The sequence below is a fragment of the Helianthus annuus genome, chromosome 4 (assembly GCF_002127325.2).
Source record: "Helianthus annuus cultivar XRQ/B chromosome 4, HanXRQr2.0-SUNRISE, whole genome shotgun sequence".
Taxonomy (NCBI): domain Eukaryota; kingdom Viridiplantae; phylum Streptophyta; class Magnoliopsida; order Asterales; family Asteraceae; genus Helianthus; species Helianthus annuus.
In genome coordinates this window covers 90,470,111-90,490,899 of record NC_035436.2, presented here as the reverse complement: position 1 = coordinate 90,490,899, position 20,789 = coordinate 90,470,111, and the positions used below count along the sequence as shown (strand labels likewise).

The 20,789-nt window shown below is 35.4% G+C and overlaps 2 protein-coding genes and 1 long non-coding RNA gene across 6 annotated transcripts; all 3 read right to left on the bottom strand.

Moving 5' to 3' along the window:
• Positions 1-5,606: 5,606 nt before the first annotated feature.
• Positions 5,607-6,561, bottom strand: LOC118491331 (CTP synthase-like). The gene is made up of 3 exons (XM_035988988.1): positions 6,363-6,561; positions 6,209-6,265; positions 5,607-6,088 (listed from the first exon to the last, which is right to left on the bottom strand). The coding sequence occupies exons 1-3, from the start codon at positions 6,525-6,527 to the stop codon at positions 6,047-6,049; spliced, it is 264 nt and encodes an 87-aa protein (XP_035844881.1). The 5' UTR covers positions 6,528-6,561; the 3' UTR covers positions 5,607-6,046.
• An 842-nt stretch (positions 6,562-7,403) lies between these two features.
• On the bottom strand, positions 7,404-8,212 carry LOC110912572. The gene is made up of 3 exons (XR_004891293.1): positions 7,851-8,212; positions 7,650-7,725; positions 7,404-7,462 (listed from the first exon to the last, which is right to left on the bottom strand). It is a non-coding gene; the product is annotated as an uncharacterized LOC110912572 (long non-coding RNA).
• Positions 8,213-13,171: 4,959 nt separating this feature from the next.
• On the bottom strand, positions 13,172-20,123 carry LOC110912571. Of its 4 annotated transcripts, none has more exons than XM_022157331.2 (15): positions 19,998-20,123; positions 19,068-19,469; positions 18,892-18,985; positions 18,177-18,363; positions 17,729-17,987; positions 17,136-17,339; positions 16,964-17,050; positions 16,536-16,670; positions 16,340-16,453; positions 16,005-16,252; positions 15,671-15,751; positions 15,360-15,591; positions 14,299-14,397; positions 13,968-14,153; positions 13,172-13,509 (listed from the first exon to the last, which is right to left on the bottom strand). In XM_022157331.2, exons 2-15 carry the CDS (start codon positions 19,386-19,388, stop codon positions 13,411-13,413), a joined length of 2,346 nt encoding a protein of 781 aa, XP_022013023.1. In that variant the 5' UTR covers positions 19,389-19,469; positions 19,998-20,123; the 3' UTR covers positions 13,172-13,410. The 4 variants fall into 4 exon arrangements, with proteins under 4 accessions (XP_022013023.1, XP_022013025.1, XP_022013026.1 ...); XM_022157333.2 differs by having other exon boundaries at positions 19,955-20,122; XM_022157334.2 differs by having other exon boundaries at positions 20,003-20,122.
• Between the last annotated feature and the right edge of the window lie 666 nt (positions 20,124-20,789).

The following is a 20,789-nucleotide window of genomic DNA, read 5'->3' as shown; positions in this document are numbered from 1 at the left end:
GTTTCTAGGCACGGGGTGCCAACTTCTATCATCTCAGATCGAGATCCACGTTTTACTTCTGAATTATGGCAGTCAATGCATAAATCATGCGGTTCACAACTCGATATGAGTACCGCTTATCACCCACAGACGGATGGTCAGAGCGAGCGCACCATTCAGACACTTGAAGACATGCTGCGGGCATGTGTAATTGATTTTGGGAAGGGATGGGAGAAGCACTTGCCGTTGATAGAGTTCTCTTACAACAATAGCTACCACACTAGTATCCAGGCAGCTCCGTTCGAAGCATTGTACGGACGAAATGTCGTTCCCCTCTCTGTTGGCTTGAAGTGGGTGACAGTCAGATCACAGGCCCTGAGCTTGTGCTTGAAACATCAGAAAATATTGTTCAGATCCGAAACCGTATGGCCGCAGCGCGTGACCGCCAGAAAAGATACGCTGACAAGCGTAGGAAACCTTTGGAATTCGAAGTTAACGATCGCGTCATGTTGAAGGTCTCACCCTGGAAGGGTGTGGTGCATTTTGGGAAACGTGGCAAGCTAAACCCTCGTTATGTAGGGCCATTCAGAATTCTGGAGCGAATCGGTAAGGTGGCCTACAGGTTGGAGTTACCCGATGAGTTGGGTAACATCCATGATGTGTTCCATGTGTCGCAATTAAAGAAGTGTTTGGCTGATGAAACACTGGTCGTACCGTTTCAAGAACTGAAGATCGACGACAAGTTGCAGTTTGTCGAAGAACCAATTGAGAGTATGGACCGAGAGGTCAAGGTCCGTAAGCACAGCCGTATTCCAATTGTGAGAGTTCGTTGGAACTCACGACGTGGACCGGAGTTCACGTGGGAGCGTGAAGACCAGATGAAGCTTAAGTATCCACATTTGTTTCCAAACAACAAGTCCAAGTCAGACAAACCTAAGTCTACTACAACTAGCGAATTTCGGGACGAAATTCCCATTTAAGTTGGGGATGATGTGGCACCCGCGGAAAATCCACAGTCATCCTGAGTTAACGTCTTACGGTTTTGAGTTGCTTATCAAATTTCGGGACAAAATTTCTTTCAAGTTGGGGATGATGTGACAACCCGACTTTCCAAGGTCTTTCCCCGACACATTACTAGGAGATGTTCTGTGTTTTCAGAATCTGTCAGGCTATATTGTGTGCACTTTGCTAGATGATGTATAAACCGTTTTACTGATTGATTAATTATTGTTTACTGTTTGTTGCTTGTGCATGAGTTGTACCGAATTGTTTAAATATCTTAAACTTGTCAATAAACTTAGGAACTTGCATGACACCACTCGACCCGAAACTCTGGCATTTCGCCATCACTTCCCCCACGAAACTGGCACGTTTCGTCATATGGGCTTCAGGCCCAAGTAGATTCGGCCCAACACATTTCGTTAAAACATAAACCTTATTGTGATAATCATCAGTTTCAACTAAAAACCCTAGATCTCTCTCTGCAACTGACGGCAATTATCATCATCATCTAATCATTCAGATCCTTTGCTCCGATTACTATACATCGAGGTTAGTATATCATTACTTGCTTTATCTTTGTGGCTCAATATCCTATATCATTACATGTCGGCTATTGTGTTGTATCTGCATGTGATTATATATGATGATAATAATAAATCGGTCCACTACCTGAATAATATATAAAATCAGTCCAATGGCATCGTGAAAACGTTAAAAGATTGCGGCCATGGTTGTGAGGATTTGTGTGTTAAAGTATTTGATCGGTCCAATACAATTGTGTGGATAGGCTTACTGTTAACCTTGAAGTTATAAATGGCGGCCATGTGAAGTCCAAGCATGTAAGCCTTAGAAATCGGTCCAATCACATGAACTGTGAAACATGTAAGCATTAAAGAAATTGTCGGCCATTCTGGTAATAGTAATGGGGCTATACTACTATGAATTATTAGATAATGATTGATCCATGTGGTGATCTTAAAGTATTGATCGGTCCAATACATGAACTGTTGGTGATGATCGGAGTTTAGAAACTGTCAAGTGTTGATTGAATACGTAACTGTTACATGACGAAACCGTATCCCGACGAAACACTGGGGTGTTTCGCCATGAGTTATCTCGACGAAACATGATATGTTTCGTCACACAGGGAATCGACGAAACACATGGGGTTTCCGTTTCGCCGGTTGCTATTTCGTCGCCAGAATATGTCACTTAGACAGTTGATTGGTAGTTGGATAAGATGAGGCTCTATTAGTAACTAATAATGATGTAAATGTTGATTGAGGGAAAGATAACTAGGTTGACTATTATTGAGGGATGGCAATGATTATGTTAATAAACCAACATGATGGCAATGATTATGTTAATAAACCAACATGTCTATTGTGAATAATAACTACTGTCCATCGTTAATGCTATCTATTGAATGATGCTAATGATATTTACTGCCTACTGTTAATGACGTTTACCGATAGAAATATTTACTTGATACGTGACACAATCTGGTTCTTACACCCAACATAACACATACAACTGTTAAGCACTAGTTTGGAACACATGCGTGTATTGTGTAATTATGTGGGAGGAATAACTGCTGTGATAGTTGGTATGTACATTATGACTATACGTGAACATGAACTGATTACGAATACTTGAATGCATTAGGGTGTGACTGTTTAAGTGTGAACGAGTAGTTAATGAAACGTTTTATTTAAATACTATGCGTGGTTCAATGTGATTGGTGGCTTGGATCCTGGTACGTCACACACAACATGCGAAATTGTTACAAAAAAATAACATGCGAATTCAATGCGGGAAGATGATCGGACGGCTGAGATTGTAGCGTACGTAATGTACGATAAGGGCATTTGTACGTTAACCTAACCCTATATATATATATATAGAGAGAGAGAGAGAGAGAGTAGGGATCCTGCGGAAAGTGTGTTTTTCCTAGAAAGTGTAGGAAGCGATTGGGGCCATTAGATGAGTGTGTTTAATGGCTTAGATCAAATGGATGGCATTTTCGTAATATCTGAATTATATAATTAGAGACTTTTAATATAGTGAGGGTATTTTGGTAATTGAACGTGTTTTAAATCAGTCAAGAAACTGCCATATCAATAACCAATCCCTAAATTCATACGATTTCCCCTCTTTCTCTCTCTCTCTCTCTCTCTCTCTCTCTCTCTCTCTCTATCCCTCTCTAAACAACATCAAATCATCACCATCATCTCACGTAGACTTTGGTGGGGGGGGGGGATTTTAATATTCAACAACAATTCCATCATCCATATTAATACACACACGCAGCCATCTTGTTGAGGGGATTGATTATATTTTTTCAACATCACAAAAGAACATCAAGTCATCATCATCAAAGAAAAGGCGGCAGACTACTTTGGACCTTGGGGAACGATTTTTAAGACTTGATTCTTATTAATTTCTCATCAATATTTATATTATATTATAATGAAGATGGTGATTTTAATTATGATTCAAGCCTTTGAAGATCATTGTGGTGGTGGTGGTTAGCGACCAGAAGGGGGTAGGCAGAGAGGAGCGGCTGGGTGACGCCGCCGCCGACGATCAGTCAAGGGTTCCGGCGAGCCCTTTTCGAATCCAGGTCAGTCTCATTTAACTCCAAGTTACCAGATCCACTTTCGTATCTTCGTTGTATTTTTTAAGGTTGATGTGTTTTACCACTTTAAGGTTGATGTGTTTTACTATTTTAAGGTTGATGGTGACATTGTGTTTTAAAATGACACCTGAATATGTTGATGATGACAATGTGTTTTAAGGTTGATGTGTTTTGCCATTTTAAGGTTGATGATGACAGTGTGTTGAAGACGAAGACACTGGGTTGTGTTGAAGACGAAGACACTGATTGGTGTGGTTGTTATTTTTTTATTTTTCTCTGGACGTTATGTTCAAAGTAGTGTTTTTATGTTATATTTCCTTGTTTGCATTCTTTTTTATGGTTGTTGGACAAACTGAGTATGTATTTTAATATAAATGATCTAAATTGTTTGTTTGAAATTGATACAAATATGTTAGATAGTAGATGTAAAACACAATGTCAAGAAATCCTCTAGCAAATCAAACAAAACATCAAGTTTAATACTCAAAAAGGTATTAGTCTATTTGCTGGTAAAACACAATGTCAAGAATTCTTCCAGCAAATCAACAAAAAATCAAGTTTAATACTCAGTTATATTAGTCTGTTTGCTGGTAAAACACAATGTCAAGAAATCAAGAAATCCTCCAGCAAAAATCATTGTATGGATTGTGTGATTTCAATTAAAACTATTAAAACACAATGGTATTAGTTTGTTTGCTGGTAAAACACAATGTCAAGAATTGCTCCAGCAAATCAAACAAAAATCAAGTTAATACTCAATGGTAATCGTCTGTTTGCTGGCAAAACACAATGTCGATTAGTCTGTTTGCTGGTAAAACACAATGTCAAGAAAACAAGAAATCCTGCATAAAAAATCATTGCTGGAAAGATGTATGATTTAAATTGAAATTGTCAATTTGAATTAAATGAGATATTTAGTTTCCATAATTTTCTAATTAGTTAGTTATCCTAATAATATAATCCATAATTAAAATAATATTCAAATTACACAAATGCCCTTTTAGTTAAAATCCTTCAATGCCACATGTCGTGTTCTTATTGCTTCCTATACTTTCTAGGAAAAACACACTTTCTACCCAACTCATACTCTATATATATATATATATATATATATATATATACTAGTCGTTTACCCGCGCGATGCGGCGGGAAACATATCACTTAAGTTTGTGAGTTTAGGGCTATGTACGGGGCGGTTCGGTTTTGAGCCGTAATCAAAACCGAATTCGCGATGCAACGGAAAACACAACACTTGTTAGTAATTCTAAGGGTATGCATGAGAAGGTTCGGTACAGTTAGGTCATAACTAAAATCTAAATTTTCGGTTAAGGTACTTCAAAACCCGTCATGGGGATTTAAAGAGTTCTATAAGGATGTAAACAAACCGAGCTGCGCCAAGCCAACAAAAGCACAACCAAAAGCTCAAAATTAATCAAACCAATTCGCCTTGGATTGTTTTTTCTAACAAGCTAAAACGTTCAACCCAAAATATAATTAATGAGTAAAGATATGAGATTTCAGTTAAAAAAACTTTGATGTTTAAATATACAATACAAAATTCAAACAAAAATCTTTAAATTGGCTAATCAGTAAAGATATGGGATTTTAGTTAAAAAAAACTTTGATGTTTAAAATCTTTTAGTAACTATAATTAATGTTTCTGTTGTATAGAATGAAGATAAATATCACAAATGCCTTTCAAGTAGACATGAATTACACAAATGCCTTATCACAGGAAACTAATACATATATGGCAGTTGCCTTCTCCCAACAAAAGAAAGGTAGATAAGGCAGATTTCACCTATTATGTAAGTTAATAATTGTGTACAAAGCAACTATTGTTTGATTATTTAACTTGTAGCTTTCTGAATGAATTTTATAATCATATGTACTTCATCACATTTTAGTTTCAACCATCTTTATCTGAATTCAAATTTTGATTAAAATGAAGTTGAAATAAAAGTATACTTACATTCATACCAAGCCATACTGAAATCAAAAGTTTACATTTCAAATGTAGTTTGGTTTATAATAACACATATGAACTTTAACATCTTCAACTGGCAACTTCTCCTTCGGAAAATCACAAGCTTTTCCACCCTGTACCGGTGGCAACGCGGCACAAGGCTGCGGTGTCACATCACTCGACACCCCCTCGACATCGGTACAGTTCCATATCGGTTTCTTTGCAAACTGTGACATTCCAATAGTCACATTCGATATACAAATCCCCGTAAAAGGATCACCTCCCCTCCAATCTAGCCGCCATGGTGACATTTTCCGCCACCATGTCTCGGTAGTTTATGTTTTAGATAATGGGGATCGCATTCGGGTCCCATTTGTCATCAAGGTGCGACCCGTAGTTACCCATCATCCAAAACGCCCATTTCATGGTGTGCATGGTGAACCCTTTTACGTACATGTCCTTCACGAACCCGCCTCTTCCGACACCGGTTTTGATCCGGACTCCTGCAAAAAGAAAAAAAGTCAAAAGTTTCCAGCACCTAATAAATACAACATAAATTATAAACTTTTGTTTCTGACTTTCTGTTCATCCTTCATGAGTCAAAGAATATGCATATATTTTACCAACGCAGTAAGAGAACTGTCCAAGCGCTTTGATAAACGACATAGATTCAATATCTCCTACAATAAAAAAATTAATTTTTTTAATAAAATAACCAAAAAAACATGTATGAACACAAAAAAAAAAACTTATACCCCCCAACTCAATGACACATACATCAGGTGGACCTTCTTTTCCATCAACAGGTATAGCTGCGACCCGTTCGTTCCAATCTTGAATAGCATCTGTAATATGTGGCACAACCTGAACCATCGATCCCAAATAATCCCCTCTCATTTCCTTGTCAATAACCGACTTCACCGAAAAACAAAACAAAAACATAACCAATCAGTCACATGTAACTAAAAGAAATGGCTTATTGTTTGGAGCATGGATCATTCAGCAGGGCAACCAGGAGCACAAATATGAATAACCAGTCAAGGTTGACAACTCTAGTTTGAATTTTTGCATCTTTTCAATCTATCTCTTCTATACATAAGTTCTTATATAGCTTTAACACGCAAACCACCAATTAATTCACAGAACCACTCTTAGCCTCTAACTTCACTAATCAACTACAAATTATCAATATCCGATTCACTTGAAGCCTCCTCGATCACCATATCACAAAATTCAGTACTTATTCAACAGAAACAGATTACATAATTCAGTCACAAAATTCGGAAGATCTAGAAGATTCCAATTTAAACCGATCCTTTAAAAACAAATGATCAGTCATAAAACACAATTTAGCATATACAAGCACAAATACACTGGATCATGAATAAAGGTAGATAGGGAGAGGGTGAGAAAGAGATTATAGCTAGCGTTAAAAAACGGACAACGTCAACAAAAGTTGCTCCAATTTTGTTAAAAGAGTTTAAGTTCCGAGATACATGAAGCAACAGCTTCCCGGAACTCATGTGAGCAGCAGCAACCGTTGTTAAGCTCCCCATTTCCGGTTCAAATGACCGAACATAAACGAACACGAACATGTCCATTTTCTTAATGAACTAACACGAACAAAAAAATCGATTATATATTCATGTTCGTGTTCGCTTAAAGTTAAATGAACGAACACGACTGTCCGTGTTCGTTCGGTTCATTTACAGGTGATAGCTAATATTATGAAGAACAAAAAACAAACACAAAAAGGAACATTGTTTGGTTAATAAATTAACTTGTTAAAGATAATATAATCAAGTCATTTATAAAATGCTTACTCTTTAGAAAGAATTCCCAGCATGAGTGGAATTTTATTGACCATATCATATCAACTGAATAAGCAATGTTAAGAAGCAATCTTAAGAACCCAACAGAATGGAGCCAAAATGGTACTGTAAGTGGTATCAAGAATCAAATTAAATTAAAACAACAAAAAATCTAAAAGATAAATGCCTTGTCTAGATTCAAAATTAAAATAATCTATAAAAGCATTTAAACAATCCATGAAACATGTCGTACCTTGACCAAGTCAAGTAGTCAACTCTCTATGAAACACTTTTTCCTTTTTCCATCCTCTGAAGCTCATAGGTGATAGCTAATATTATGAAGAACAAAAACTATATGGTAAAGAGTGAAGAACAAAAACTATATGGTAAAGAGTAACTTAAAGAAAAAAAACTAAAAACCAAGTAGGCTTTCGGAACAAATTACACAGCAAACCTCTTCATCTTCTTTGAGGTTCCAGAGCATGGAAACCATCCCCATATCTTCATCTTCTTCTTCTTTGAAGTTCCAGAGCACGGAAACCATCTCAACCTATCTCTCTTCATCTTCTTATATAGTATAGGTAAACCTGGAAATCTGATAAATGCAGGCTTCATATCTGCAACCATCTTAAATAGATCACTTCGAAACCCATGACCCTGTCCCAACCAAACATTCCTTTAGAAATCAAAACCGAATATATATATAAACTTAAATGGTCAGCAATTAAGCTTTTAACACCCATTAAAAAACTAATCAAATATTAACCAGTTGGGGCCTAGAAGCACCTCCACCTTCTACTTCTGAAAAACAGCAACCAAAACCTTATTATACCTGAAATCAAAGAAAATAAATTATTTTACTGGTATTAGTTCTTACCTTGTTGTTATAGAAAGCTTGACTTACCAAACCCTTGTTTTCCTAAACTTAAGCATCCAGTCGTGAATTCCAACCAAAACCTCATCAATCTAGTCATCGCCACCAGATCTATATGAAATCCAGCGGTTACACCTAAGAAATGCAAAAGCATAAGCCTTGATTAAGTATGCCTTGTTGGATTCCTTTCCATCAAACAATAGAAAACATTCAGCAGGAAAAAAATGAACCTACCTCGATCTTTTTCCCATCGATTGCAACCACACCAAAGCTTTATGCTTCTGATTTCCACAAAAACGTGTGTGCTTGTACTGGCTTGTATGTGCAAAGAGGAGGAGAGGGGAGCGACTATGGATTTTAGGGTTTTGAGAGAATGAAGGAGAGAGAAAGAGATACACGTGATTTAAGTGAGTGCAGTTTGAATTTTGAATGAAAATTTTGAACTGCCAAAGTTTGGCCCGCCCAAAATTTTGATGTACGCGGCCGCCCAAAATTTTGTTGGTTTGTCAGATTCAACATTTGTGTTTTAATTGGTTGTACAATATGCTTTAAAGACTTGTAAAGTGGAAAATGACCATTCTTGTCCTTCCTATATGCTTATTAAAGTAGTATAGATATATATATATATATATATATATATATATATATAGGGTAAGGATAGTGTAAAAAGGGCCTAAAGTGTGAGAAGTGTATTATAACACTATATATAATACTATATAACACCATATAAACACCGTATAATAATATGTAACACCATATAATGCCATATAACACTATGTAACACTATATATCATTATATAACAAATATAACACTATACATCTATCATAGACATGCTATCAGACAAACTATAGTGCTATATTTGTTATATAATGTTATATAGTGTTACATAGTGTTATATGGTATTATATGGTGTTACATGTTGTTATACGGTGTTTATATGGTGTTATATAATATTATATATAGTGTTATAATACACTTCTCACACTTTGAGCACTTTTTACAGGATCCTCTACCTTTATATATATATATATATATATATATATATATATTGGTATTTTTGTCCAGACACCCATGTATGGGTGATTATGTGTATGTTATTCTTGAATATTTCCTTTTGTATTTTTAAGTGTATTTGGTGTTTATACTCCTTCGGAGTATTTAGTGTATTTTAAATTCCTACATGTACACTAATATATATATTTACACATAATATACACATAGCACATAATTTTGGTGACCACTAAATATATATATATATTTTTCCCTAAATATATATTTATACTTGTTTTAATCTTTGAAGAAAACTCTATTTCTTAACTTATATTTTTGGATAAAAATTAGGGGAAAACTATGTTTAACTTCCTTAAACATTTTAGTGGTAAAAAGTCTTGCAAAACTTTATATTTTTCTAAGTGTCAAGATTTTATAAAAAAATTGACATAGTTTCCCCTAAAAATTGGATGTTTTTCCATATTTAAAAACATGTGTTTATTTTCTTTTAAGCTCAAAAACTCAATCATCAACAATTTTTCAAGTAACAAGTATCAAATTCATCCATACTTTTTCATGTAATAAACTTGAAGTTTCACATAAACTTGTAGTAACTTAGATCTACACTTTAAACATGTAGATCTACTTAAAACAAGGCTCGCTTGTTAATTTTTACAAACTTTGTTGAAAGTTTAGTTTGTAAACTTGTTCATCCACTTGATTAGTAGGTTTATGAAAATGAACATTTCATTTTAAAAAAACTTACAAGTTCATTTTTAGGATCTTCAAGTTTACTAGCATGTTTCATCATGGATCTTTCAAGATCCATGCTTACACTTGTTAGATTTATACTTCTAACAAGCTTACATGTGATGGATCTTAACAAAATCATAAAACAAACAACAACTTCATCACATACTTCACATAACACTAAAAATCACTTGATTATGTTAGTTCTTCTCATTTCTTTACTTGTTCATGTTTTAAAGTTACAGTGTTCTTGAGGGTTTAACTTATACATTAACATTACACTACTAAGAAGAAGCAAAAATGAAGATGAGGAGACTCACTACTAGCTCTTGTGGCTAGGGAAGTGGCAAGAGAAATAAGAAGATGAAGAAATGATAAATGTGATGGATAAAAGCTTCCTAGAGAGGTCCTTCCACTTCCAATGCTTGAAACCTTCCTAGATGATCTTGGGACACCATTGGATATACTTGAAAGTGAAAGAAAATGGAGATGTTATGGAGGTAGTTGTGGCCGTGAGTAAGGGAGGAAGAAAGGAGAAGTGTGTTTGAAATTGTGATGTTGGTAAATGAGAAAGATGTTGGTGATAAGGTTGGTTTATAAGCTCTTATGCATCCACTCTTACCCTTATACAATCCTAATACCCAACAACTTAATCTCCAACATTGGTAGACAACATGAGGGCTTGTGGGGCCCTAATGTTGACCATCCACTTCATGGGGGGGGGGGGGGTTAATTGCTAAAAGCTGAAAGTTAGGGGTTAAGGATGTAACTTGGAGGCTTAATGAAAGGTTAAATGTGTTTTAGTGTTTTTAAGTGTTATAAGGTATTATATGACCATAACTAGTTCAATAACACTAAAACAATGCTTCTAGTTCATTTTTTGGTGTTTTGGTAGTGTTCGGATAATTGTTCAGTTGTCGGTTCGTTAAGATGCTAACTTGTGTAATTTATACGGTATGATGTACCTTTTGTGTTATGATTTCATCCTTATTTCTGCATCTAATATAATTAGTTAGATGCTGAATTTTTGCTGAAAAATGTTGAAATGGTTATTTATAGTTTGTTTCGAACAGTTTTGGTGCTTGTTTAAGTTTCCGGAAAGTGTTAACATAAACCCTTGTCCTCCCACTTGGGATTTAATATGTTTTTGATGTCGGACCTATGTCTAAGTCCTAAATCTATCGTTTATCTGAGTACTGAGGTTGTGCTGACACAACCTGTTTAACCGGTGAGTTTACTAATTGTTTCGATGCAATGCTTAAATTGTTTTACAATGCAATAAATAAAGTGTATAACATGCATGATTTAAATGTATGACATGCAAGTATATATAATGTTGACGTTAAAACACATAATTGCAGACAATAAATAATTATTAAATAGTACGGAAGTTACTGGATTTGTGCCGTTTGTCACAGCTCTGATACCACTATTGGAATTTCATGTACTTTTTAGTAAAATAATTTAATCAGTTTGTCAAAAAAAAAAAAAAAAAAAAAAAAAAAAAAAAAAACAAAACAAAACTGAACGCAGTAGAAACATGTACACGAGGTTCGGTTCTGAACCGATTCCACCAATGATCTTGTTACAATCAAAATAGGTTAAAAAATTAAAGAATCATAACTACCAAGAAAGACACCTTGGTTCAACAAACGATCTCGCTAGATGATCGTTGACCACAAAATCAGATTTGTTCTTTTAAAACGATTTCAAACGAAAACCTTAATCTAAAGAAAATAAAGGTCAAACCTTTTGCGTACTCGAAGAAACAAAAGTTTACTTGTACTCACATTCTTGGCTCCTTTTATTGAAGGCAATATATTAATGAAGTGCAAGTGCCATATATCTATATATTTGGTTGCCTTCAATTTACAGATTTCAAAAACCTCTAAAAGGATCAACGAATTGTGAGACGTATATCAAGACTAATAGGAATCCTTTTTTTATTTATTAAAAGATTAAAAGATATACATATATATTTTTAATTTTAAAATCAAGATTAGAATTGTAATCTAACTAGTTGATGCCGTTGCGGGGCGATGGCCGAATAATTCTCGATTTTTGGCTAGGAAAAAAAAAACAAAAACGGTGATAAGACCGTAATTTTTGGCTCAGGGGAAAACTGTAATTTTTCAGGACTAATGAGCGAGTGTTAGGCAGCTCCTTGACACGAAAAAAAAATTAAATCGAGTAAACCAATTAAAAAAAAACTTTATAGTTTTGCTAAAAAACTAAAACGATTGGAAAAACATAATTTTTAACTGAGAGCGAAATCATAATTTTAATTCGGGGATAAATCGTAAATTAAATGGACCAACGGGGGAGTGCTAGGAAGCTGCCGGCACGACTGTAATTTTACACTGGAGGCAAAATTGTAATTTCACCATGAAAACAAACAAAAACGATGGGCAAAATGTAAATTTAAGTTGAGGGCAAAATCGTAACTTGGGTGTGAGAAAAAAAACTAATGGCAAAATTATAAATTTATACGGGCAAAAATCGTAATTTTGAATCGAGGGCAAAATTGGAATTTTTAGCTGAGAGCAAAATCGTAAATTTATTTTTAAGTGGGGGTAAAAACATAACTTTGACCTGATGGGGAAATCGTAATTTTAAGGGAAAAAAACTAATGGCAAAACTGTAAATTGAAATGGGGCAAAATCGTAATTTTGAACTGGGGGCAAAATTGAAAGATTTAGCTGGGAGTAAAAACGTAAATTTATTTTTAAGCGGGGGCAAAAACATAATTTTGAACTAATGGCAAAATCGTAATTTTAAAGTAGGATAAAATCGTAAATTTGTTAGGCCAATAGGGGAGTGCCAAACAGCTGCCTGGCACTATTAGTTTGCCGCCCATTTTGCCCAATGAAGGGCCATACCTATTGCCCTGTCGGTGGCCACACTTCTTTTTGTAGTAGTCGAAAATTACAAATCCATATAATTATCTTATAGTGATAACAATTATCTTTTTCCTTTTAATTATCTAATAATATAATTAACAAATAAATTATAATATTAATCCAGCTCTCCGTAATTATTCTAAATAATTACCCATTTCTTTTACTACGCTTATCGTGATCCGATGATTAACAATTAAAACACCGTTAGTTGTTCGTTGCCTAAAGTGTAACTCTTTGAGTCGTACCTTGACGGTAACATAGAATTTTAATTGGCAATTGAACATTATAATATTATATCCAACAAAAATAAGTGTTTTTCAACCTACCTCCTATTAGAGTTGAACTTTCAAATGGTCTCTACCAAATCAAAGAAATTGACCTTTGCATTTACTCAAACTCAAAACTATAAAATAACACAAAAAAAAGGAACCTGAATAAAACATATGATTGTACAATTGTCTTGATGATGGGCTCAATGTTGTATACTATATACTCTTCACTATACTTTGGGTAAGCATTCTTCGGGTAAACCGGTTTCCTTTGTTAGGTTCCTGTTTTGCATTCTCCAAGGGTCGTTGTACAACTTGTAATGCAATGCCTAGCAAGAAAAAAAAAACATTCATCAGGGTTGATGGGTCATAAATGGTGTCAATATTTAATCATGTCATCGGGTTTCGAGTTGGTAGGTTGAATCATAGAACCCCCATATTTATTTATGTCAAAGAAATCACCCCTATAACCGAGACACAATGAAATTTGTGTAACCCAAACACGACCTGTTTAACCAATTTATCTACATGAGTCAAACGAGTTGATGGGTCATAAATGGTTGTAATCAAGTCGTAAACGTGTTACATTACAGGGGGCGTAAACAGTAGACGTAAACTAGTTTAACTGTTCAAGCCGAACACAACATGTTTCCTCGATATGACAACCCAAAACCTTATTACTTTTATGTCATGTCAGGTTTTGCCACCCTTAACTTTTTTTTTTTTTTTTCTAAAATATAAGCAGTTTATTAATTTTCTATGATCTGATATCTGAAACTGTGCATACCTGTATGAATGTTGCGAAAACGTCGTCCTCACTTAGTTCAGACAATTTTTCAGCCCAATCATTGACGTACCCAAATGCCGACTTCTGTCTTTTAGCTTCGAGCAAAATAGCATCCTGATACAAAAATCTTTGCCAAATGTTCTTTACATTCGCCAACATGAACTCTACTTCAGTCTCATTGAACCCCTACATGAACACCCATCATTTCATAAGTCTAAAGGAAATAAAGATTAAAGATAACCAAATTGGGTGAAAACAGACTCCATGATTGAAATAATAAATCAAGTTTTTTTTTTAAAAAAAATAATGAACTTTAGTGTTGAGGAATTACCCGGAGGATCTTTATGAGGTTAGGTATTTCATCTTCACGAATTCGAACAGCAAAACTCTCATAGTTAAACAAGTTCTCCCATGGCAAAAAGATACCGTCCTGAAAAATGAAACTCGCATAAAGACACATAACACTAGAGATATACAATCAGTCTCAGGCCCGGCCCGAAATGGCTTGGTTTGAGCTCCGTGGTGTACTTCAGTACTAAGATTCGATCCCAAAGTGTGGTTTTGGCCAGTCCAAAGCCAAGGTATAGGCCTGGTGCTAATGGTCTGGTGGGTCCTGTACCTAAAATAGTGTTTTTTTATGTAAATATAGATGTAATTTTCTAATGCTCCGCTTGCAGTGTGCACATCTAATGTATATATAGTGTTTTCTAATGTGCTACTTGCGGTGTGCACATATAATGTATATATGTGTGGGCGCTCGGGGGGCAAAAGTGAAATGGTACTAACTTTAACGTTATTTTACTAATTTCATGAAAATAACGTTAAAAGCGGCGGATGGTTAATCATGCATCATGTGGTGACGTTGATAGCTGAAAGACACGGGGGTACATGCACCAATCAGTCTCTGTACCGATTGTTTGAGTGTTATGTGTCTTAGGTTCAAGGCTTGATACAAAACTACAATCGAGCCGAGTGTCTCACTGGAAGCAGCCTCTTTATTCCTAAGGGGTAGAGGTAAGGCTGTCTATATCTACCCTCCTCTCAGACCCTACCTTAGCTTTGCTATTGGTGAGATTTACCGAGTATTATTATGACGATGATGATGACATCTATCCCAATGGTAGAGGTAAGGTTTGCTTACATCACATTCTCCTAGACCCTATGAATAGCTTAGCTATGTGTGAAATTTCCCATGTAATGTAAATGTAAGTTTTTGTACTTTAAAGCTTTAAAAAAGTAAATGAAATTATCTAGTCTAGAGAATATAAACAAGGTTGATTGGGACCATTAGGCCCGATCAGACATCATAGGTAGGACCGAGTGTTATGCATTCTAGTAAACCTTAAACCCTAAACCCTAAAAAAAAAAAAAAAAAAGGTTTAAGCTTGAAACCTGGATAACAACGGGAATGCAACCTTGCAAAATACTATCTTCCATTCTACCACTCCATCCATCTCCAGGCATAACTCCACAAAACACTGAGCTTGCCAGATCCTCATGGTAACTTTCAGAAGGACTCGCGATCACAATCACATCTTCAACGTGTTGTTTCCCAAGCTTACCTTGTTTGTTTGGGGAAGATCCAAATTCTTCCGCTAGTTTTTGCCTTATACCCATACTGTATCTGCATCATGACATGACATGATACAATTAATTAGGAAATACAATTTGAATTCAGTAAATATAATAAACGTGCTGCTTACGTAGATTCAGGCCGTCCTCGTTCATAAGCTGGCCCCAAATTTCCATTGAAGTAAAACAATGTTCTCCGGTCCTCGCGAGGCCTGTGCATATGAAAAATGCCATAAGGGTTAAAATGGACCTTCCCGTGTTGGTTGATTTGCCAATATATATTTGTGTTCTACTAAATTTGATTCCAAAACCTATATCACTACAATAATATCTATTTTGTTTGAACTTGAGGAAGTTGAAAACATTGCAACCTATTTTATTTTTAGCTAATTTCTAAATTTGAACCATACCCTAAAATATAATGCAAATCGACCCATTTTCAAGTAAATTTGGTCAGAAAGATACCTAGCCCAAAGCTTTAGGCTTAGGGATGTGACATCCGGGCGTTTCCATGCAGGAATCACAAGATCTTTTTGTGGGTCAAAACATGAATGATTCCCCCTATCATTTGAAGAAATAACATCCCAATTGTCACCCCAATAAGCAGTTGTTGAATGGTTGTGCTTTGAATTTGTATTACCCCAATGGACCAACATCATACTGCTCCATATCTCCTTCGGGGCATAACAAGCGCCTTCATCCCACGAAAATGACTGCCTTAACACATACAAATAACCATTAGTTTATACAATTTACTATTATGATTAAGTCAATTTGTGAGGAGTTTAGTCGAATCATACCCAGATATGATCTCTTCCCGATGAACGGTTCCAGTAGGGATATTGCTGCACAATATGGTCATGTGTTTTTTTGTAAAACTCAAGCGTGAGAGCGCTTCTTAATCCCCTATGTTTCTGAAAAACGTGAAAACGCTAACATAAATCTAAGTAAAAAAAAAAAAAGAAACTGAGGTTTATATAACACATGGTTCCATACCTCCATGCTCAAATGGGGTGCATCATCAGCGCGAGTTATGATGCATGAATCAAGAACCGGCACAAAATAATAATCTGCTTCTTCGCCATTTAATGTCCGATGCGGGCTTGCTAACATGCTTTCATACATTGCCATCTATGATATAAAGGATCAAAAAATGACTTAAGTTCAATGTAATTACCCACAATTCATCTTGATTATAACGCTCAAATTATAAAATTACATTGTCAAAAATTGTAGAATACAAGGAAGTTATCTGATTATTCAAAATATATAGCTTTTGACATTTTGTAATCATATTAAGCATACACAAAATGTAAAAAAGATGAACAAAGAAGTGTTGGTGGGTGAGCCCGACCCGTTCTGACCCAAATCCAATTTGACCCGTCACCTAACTTTCCCGTTAGTATCATAGGATATGGTGATACCTGAGAACCGTATAGCTGTTCAGTCCACACAGTAGCATTATCCTGGTCATAAATCCTATTTACGCACTCGAACTTAAAATGACGACCCTGCAACCGAACGAGTTACTAACTGAAAAATCAATAAAAAAGTAAAAAAAAGATCTTGTCTACAAGTTGGTGTGAACATTCTAACCTCAAGCAGGAGACTATTAAACTCTGGTGGTAAATCATAGACATAGATTAGTGGCCTTTTCTTTTCCACCACGGCTTTTAATTTGACAGCAGGCTTGTCGTCGGGAATGCTAATTTGGGCGGGACTAAGCCACTGTGGCCAATCTCTAATTGATGAATGAACAGATGGAATGCTACAATCCACTCCATACCACCCATTATCACACTGCATACATGACACATCAGAAAATATGAAAAAATATATTTGATTAAATTATTTAGAACACAGAGAGATGGTTCTTTTTATGAGTGTTCATCGGTTCGCATTTCAGATTTTTCAGTTCAGTTTATTAGATTTCAATTTTTTTGGTTGAAACCGAAAAGCGAACTGAACTGAATTCAGAAAGTTAAAACCAAATAATTCTTTTCCCTTTTTTAGCTTTTTACCATTATTTGTTATTGGATTGGGTTTTGCTTAATAAGATTGGGCTAAATGAAAAAAGCTTATATAACCATTATTTGATTTCCGGTTTGAACCGAACTCAGATATCTGAATCCGAGAACCGAATTTGTAATTCAATTCGGTTTTAGTATTTAGTACAGTTTGAGATCCACCTGACAGAAGCCACCGCGACAATGACCTTGACCGGAACACTGGTTAATACAAGAAGATAACACAGGTGTCTCACAAAACCGCCCCCAAAGACCATCATATTTGCAATCACACTCTTCTTTGAATTTCACCTTCGAATTATAAGCTTCAACCGGATCTACATTACACCATCCAAGCACGCTTTTGTTTGTTGAGAAGATATTTTCATGGTCAGCTTTTGACCAGTTAACGGCCTTTGGTGCACCAAGTTCAGAAGGTAAGCTGGTTAAGAGGGTTAGTTTTAAGAATCAGTAAAGGTGGCAATTCTGACTCACCTACTTATGAGTGGGTCGATTTGAGTCACATCATATCTCGGACGAATAAAATATATACTTAACATATTATTTTAATGGAAAAAAGTGTTTGTGGGTCAACCCGCCCAGAACGGAAAGCTATAATTCATAGGCTTACTATATTTGAAACCCGCATGACTCAGCAACAGGACGATTCGGGTATTTGGTTCCTTCACCACAGAAGCACATGGCTCGTGTCGTGTCGCAATGTGCAGAGCAGATGGACACAACCCATCGACCGTATGGTAGCTCCTCTGTTGCAGGGTAATTGCAACTAAGTTCTTGTCTTTCAGAGCATCCATCTCCTGTTCATACATTTACAAAATGTTATACAATAGAGACTTTTTTAGCAATTGTAGTTTCACATATTTTAGGCACTTTTAAGAGCTTACAGTAAAGAAGCATTGCTACACTGTGACATGACAGACACGTTCAACCGATTTACTTATGAATGATTCAATTCTAGTCGTGTTCTATATGTAACGGGTCCAAAAGGTCAAAACAAAAAAAAAATGCTTAAAAGAAATGGGTCGAAAGTGGATTTATATAATTTATTATAAAAATTATTTAATTAGTAAAATAATTAAGTTTCATTAATCATAATTAATACACTATATCTTTACTATATTAATATTATAAAGCATCCAAAGGAAAACAAATTTAGGTTTGAATCGTGCAACCTGTAAGCCAAACCAATTAGTGCGCGCGCGCACACATATATATATATATATATCATGAGTTTTTTTACCTAAAGCTGTTTTGACCCGTTGCCGCCCTACCTATTTACCTTACCACCACTAAGTTATAGGATGAAACATTGAAACAATACTAACCGTTGAATCCATGGAAGCAACGGCATTGACCAAATTCATGATTACAAACGCCTTGACCACTACACCCATCTTTACATTTCTTCCCAGTGATTTCCTAACAATTGAGACATAAAACATGATCAACACAACACAATCAATTTTCAAATACAAGCCGATATATGCACTTGAACTATCACCTCATGAACTTTTATTGGACTGGCCACTGAATCACAACCAGACAACCATCGACCGATGTCAGCCTTCCATGGTGCCCTGCGATAAACAACCGCCTTATGCAAGTCAGCTGGAAACCGAGCTTTTAAAGACTGCTGCAAACCATTAGTTTTTTCAGTATTAGTTGTCGGTATACACGAGTCTTTGACTTGCTTGTATCCCAAGTAATCATACGAAGGCACCGTAGGAAACACGAACAATTGGACTACTGAAACCAATGCGACAATCGAAACAATAGTTGCCACCAGTGACCACGAGCAATTCAGCTTTTGAAGCATGAACATGGTCCTACAGGCTAGGGAAGTAGATCCTTAACTTGCATGAACCAATTTGTTCAGTTGACTTTTCAAGTAATTCTCATCCACCTACCATTCAAGAAACTTTCACCAGGTCAAACACAAATTCCCTCTTACAAAACAATATGAATTATGTCAAAGTTCATACATTTGAAACTAAAAAAAAATCAAATCCATGAAATTCCCTAAAAAATAAATCCAACAAACCAAAATGAATTAAGTCAAAGTTCATACAACTGAAACTAAAAAGTCAAAGTTAGCAGATTTAAACAACAATTAGCAACCACTGGCCATAAAAAAAATAACACAAAAGAATTGGGAATGATTACCCATTTCAAAAGATGTTTACCTTTTATACCACACAATCAATCAATCAATCATCATGAGCACAATCAATCAAACAAACAACATTTTTTTCAGAATGACAAATGTTCATCACCTACAGACGAAAATAGAAAAAATCACCAAAACCCTTTTCAATTTCTTCAAAACCCATATCAAAAAACTCAATTTAAAAAAAAAAAAAAAAAGATGGTTCGAATGAAAAGTCATACAACATTGAATAGCAACATTTTCAATATTTTTGGCGAGAATTACTTCACCAGATCTCTGATTTCTTCTTCAAAAAGTTACTTCATACAACCTTACCAACTGAATAAAGAATTAAACTTTGAAGCTAGAACCCCAACAATACAATTTCAGACAGAAATAAACAACAGGAAGAGGTGGCTAACAAAGAAGAGGGGAAGAAAACTAAATAGTGGTGAAGACTGGGCTGAAATTACTGAAATACCCCTGCTTCTGATGGTAAGATTTCTATTTGTAGGGGTATTTATGTCAAATGACAGCTATATATGCTTCTAGTTTTGTATCACATGTTGACCCCGAATGCAACTACTCCGGGTAAATAAGATGTTAATTATTTAAATGAGTAATGATTAACCTATTATATTATAAATTATATTATATTATAATTATAATTATAATTATAAATTTGGAACATTTTGTTGGATAACAAGTTGTACATGGTGCTTTAGTTGTTTGTTGTGCTTATTGTTGGTGTGCATTGCCTTTTGGTTGTTATCTATTGGCTTGGTATTTGAAGAAACACGGAATCATCGGCTTGGTATTTGAAGAAACATGGAATCATCGTTGGAGTGATTTAAACCGCTTTATATAAGAGGTCACGTCTCTGGATTGCTTCACCAACTCCTCAGGTCAAAAATACCAAGGCAAAAATAAATGGTTCACCAACTCCATAGGTCACGTCTCTGGATTGCTTGACCTCTAGAGTGAAGCAATCCATTTTGCCTCTGGATTGCTTTATCTATTGGCTTGGTATTTGAAGAAACACGGAAATTGCTTCACCAACTCCCTAGGTCAAAAATA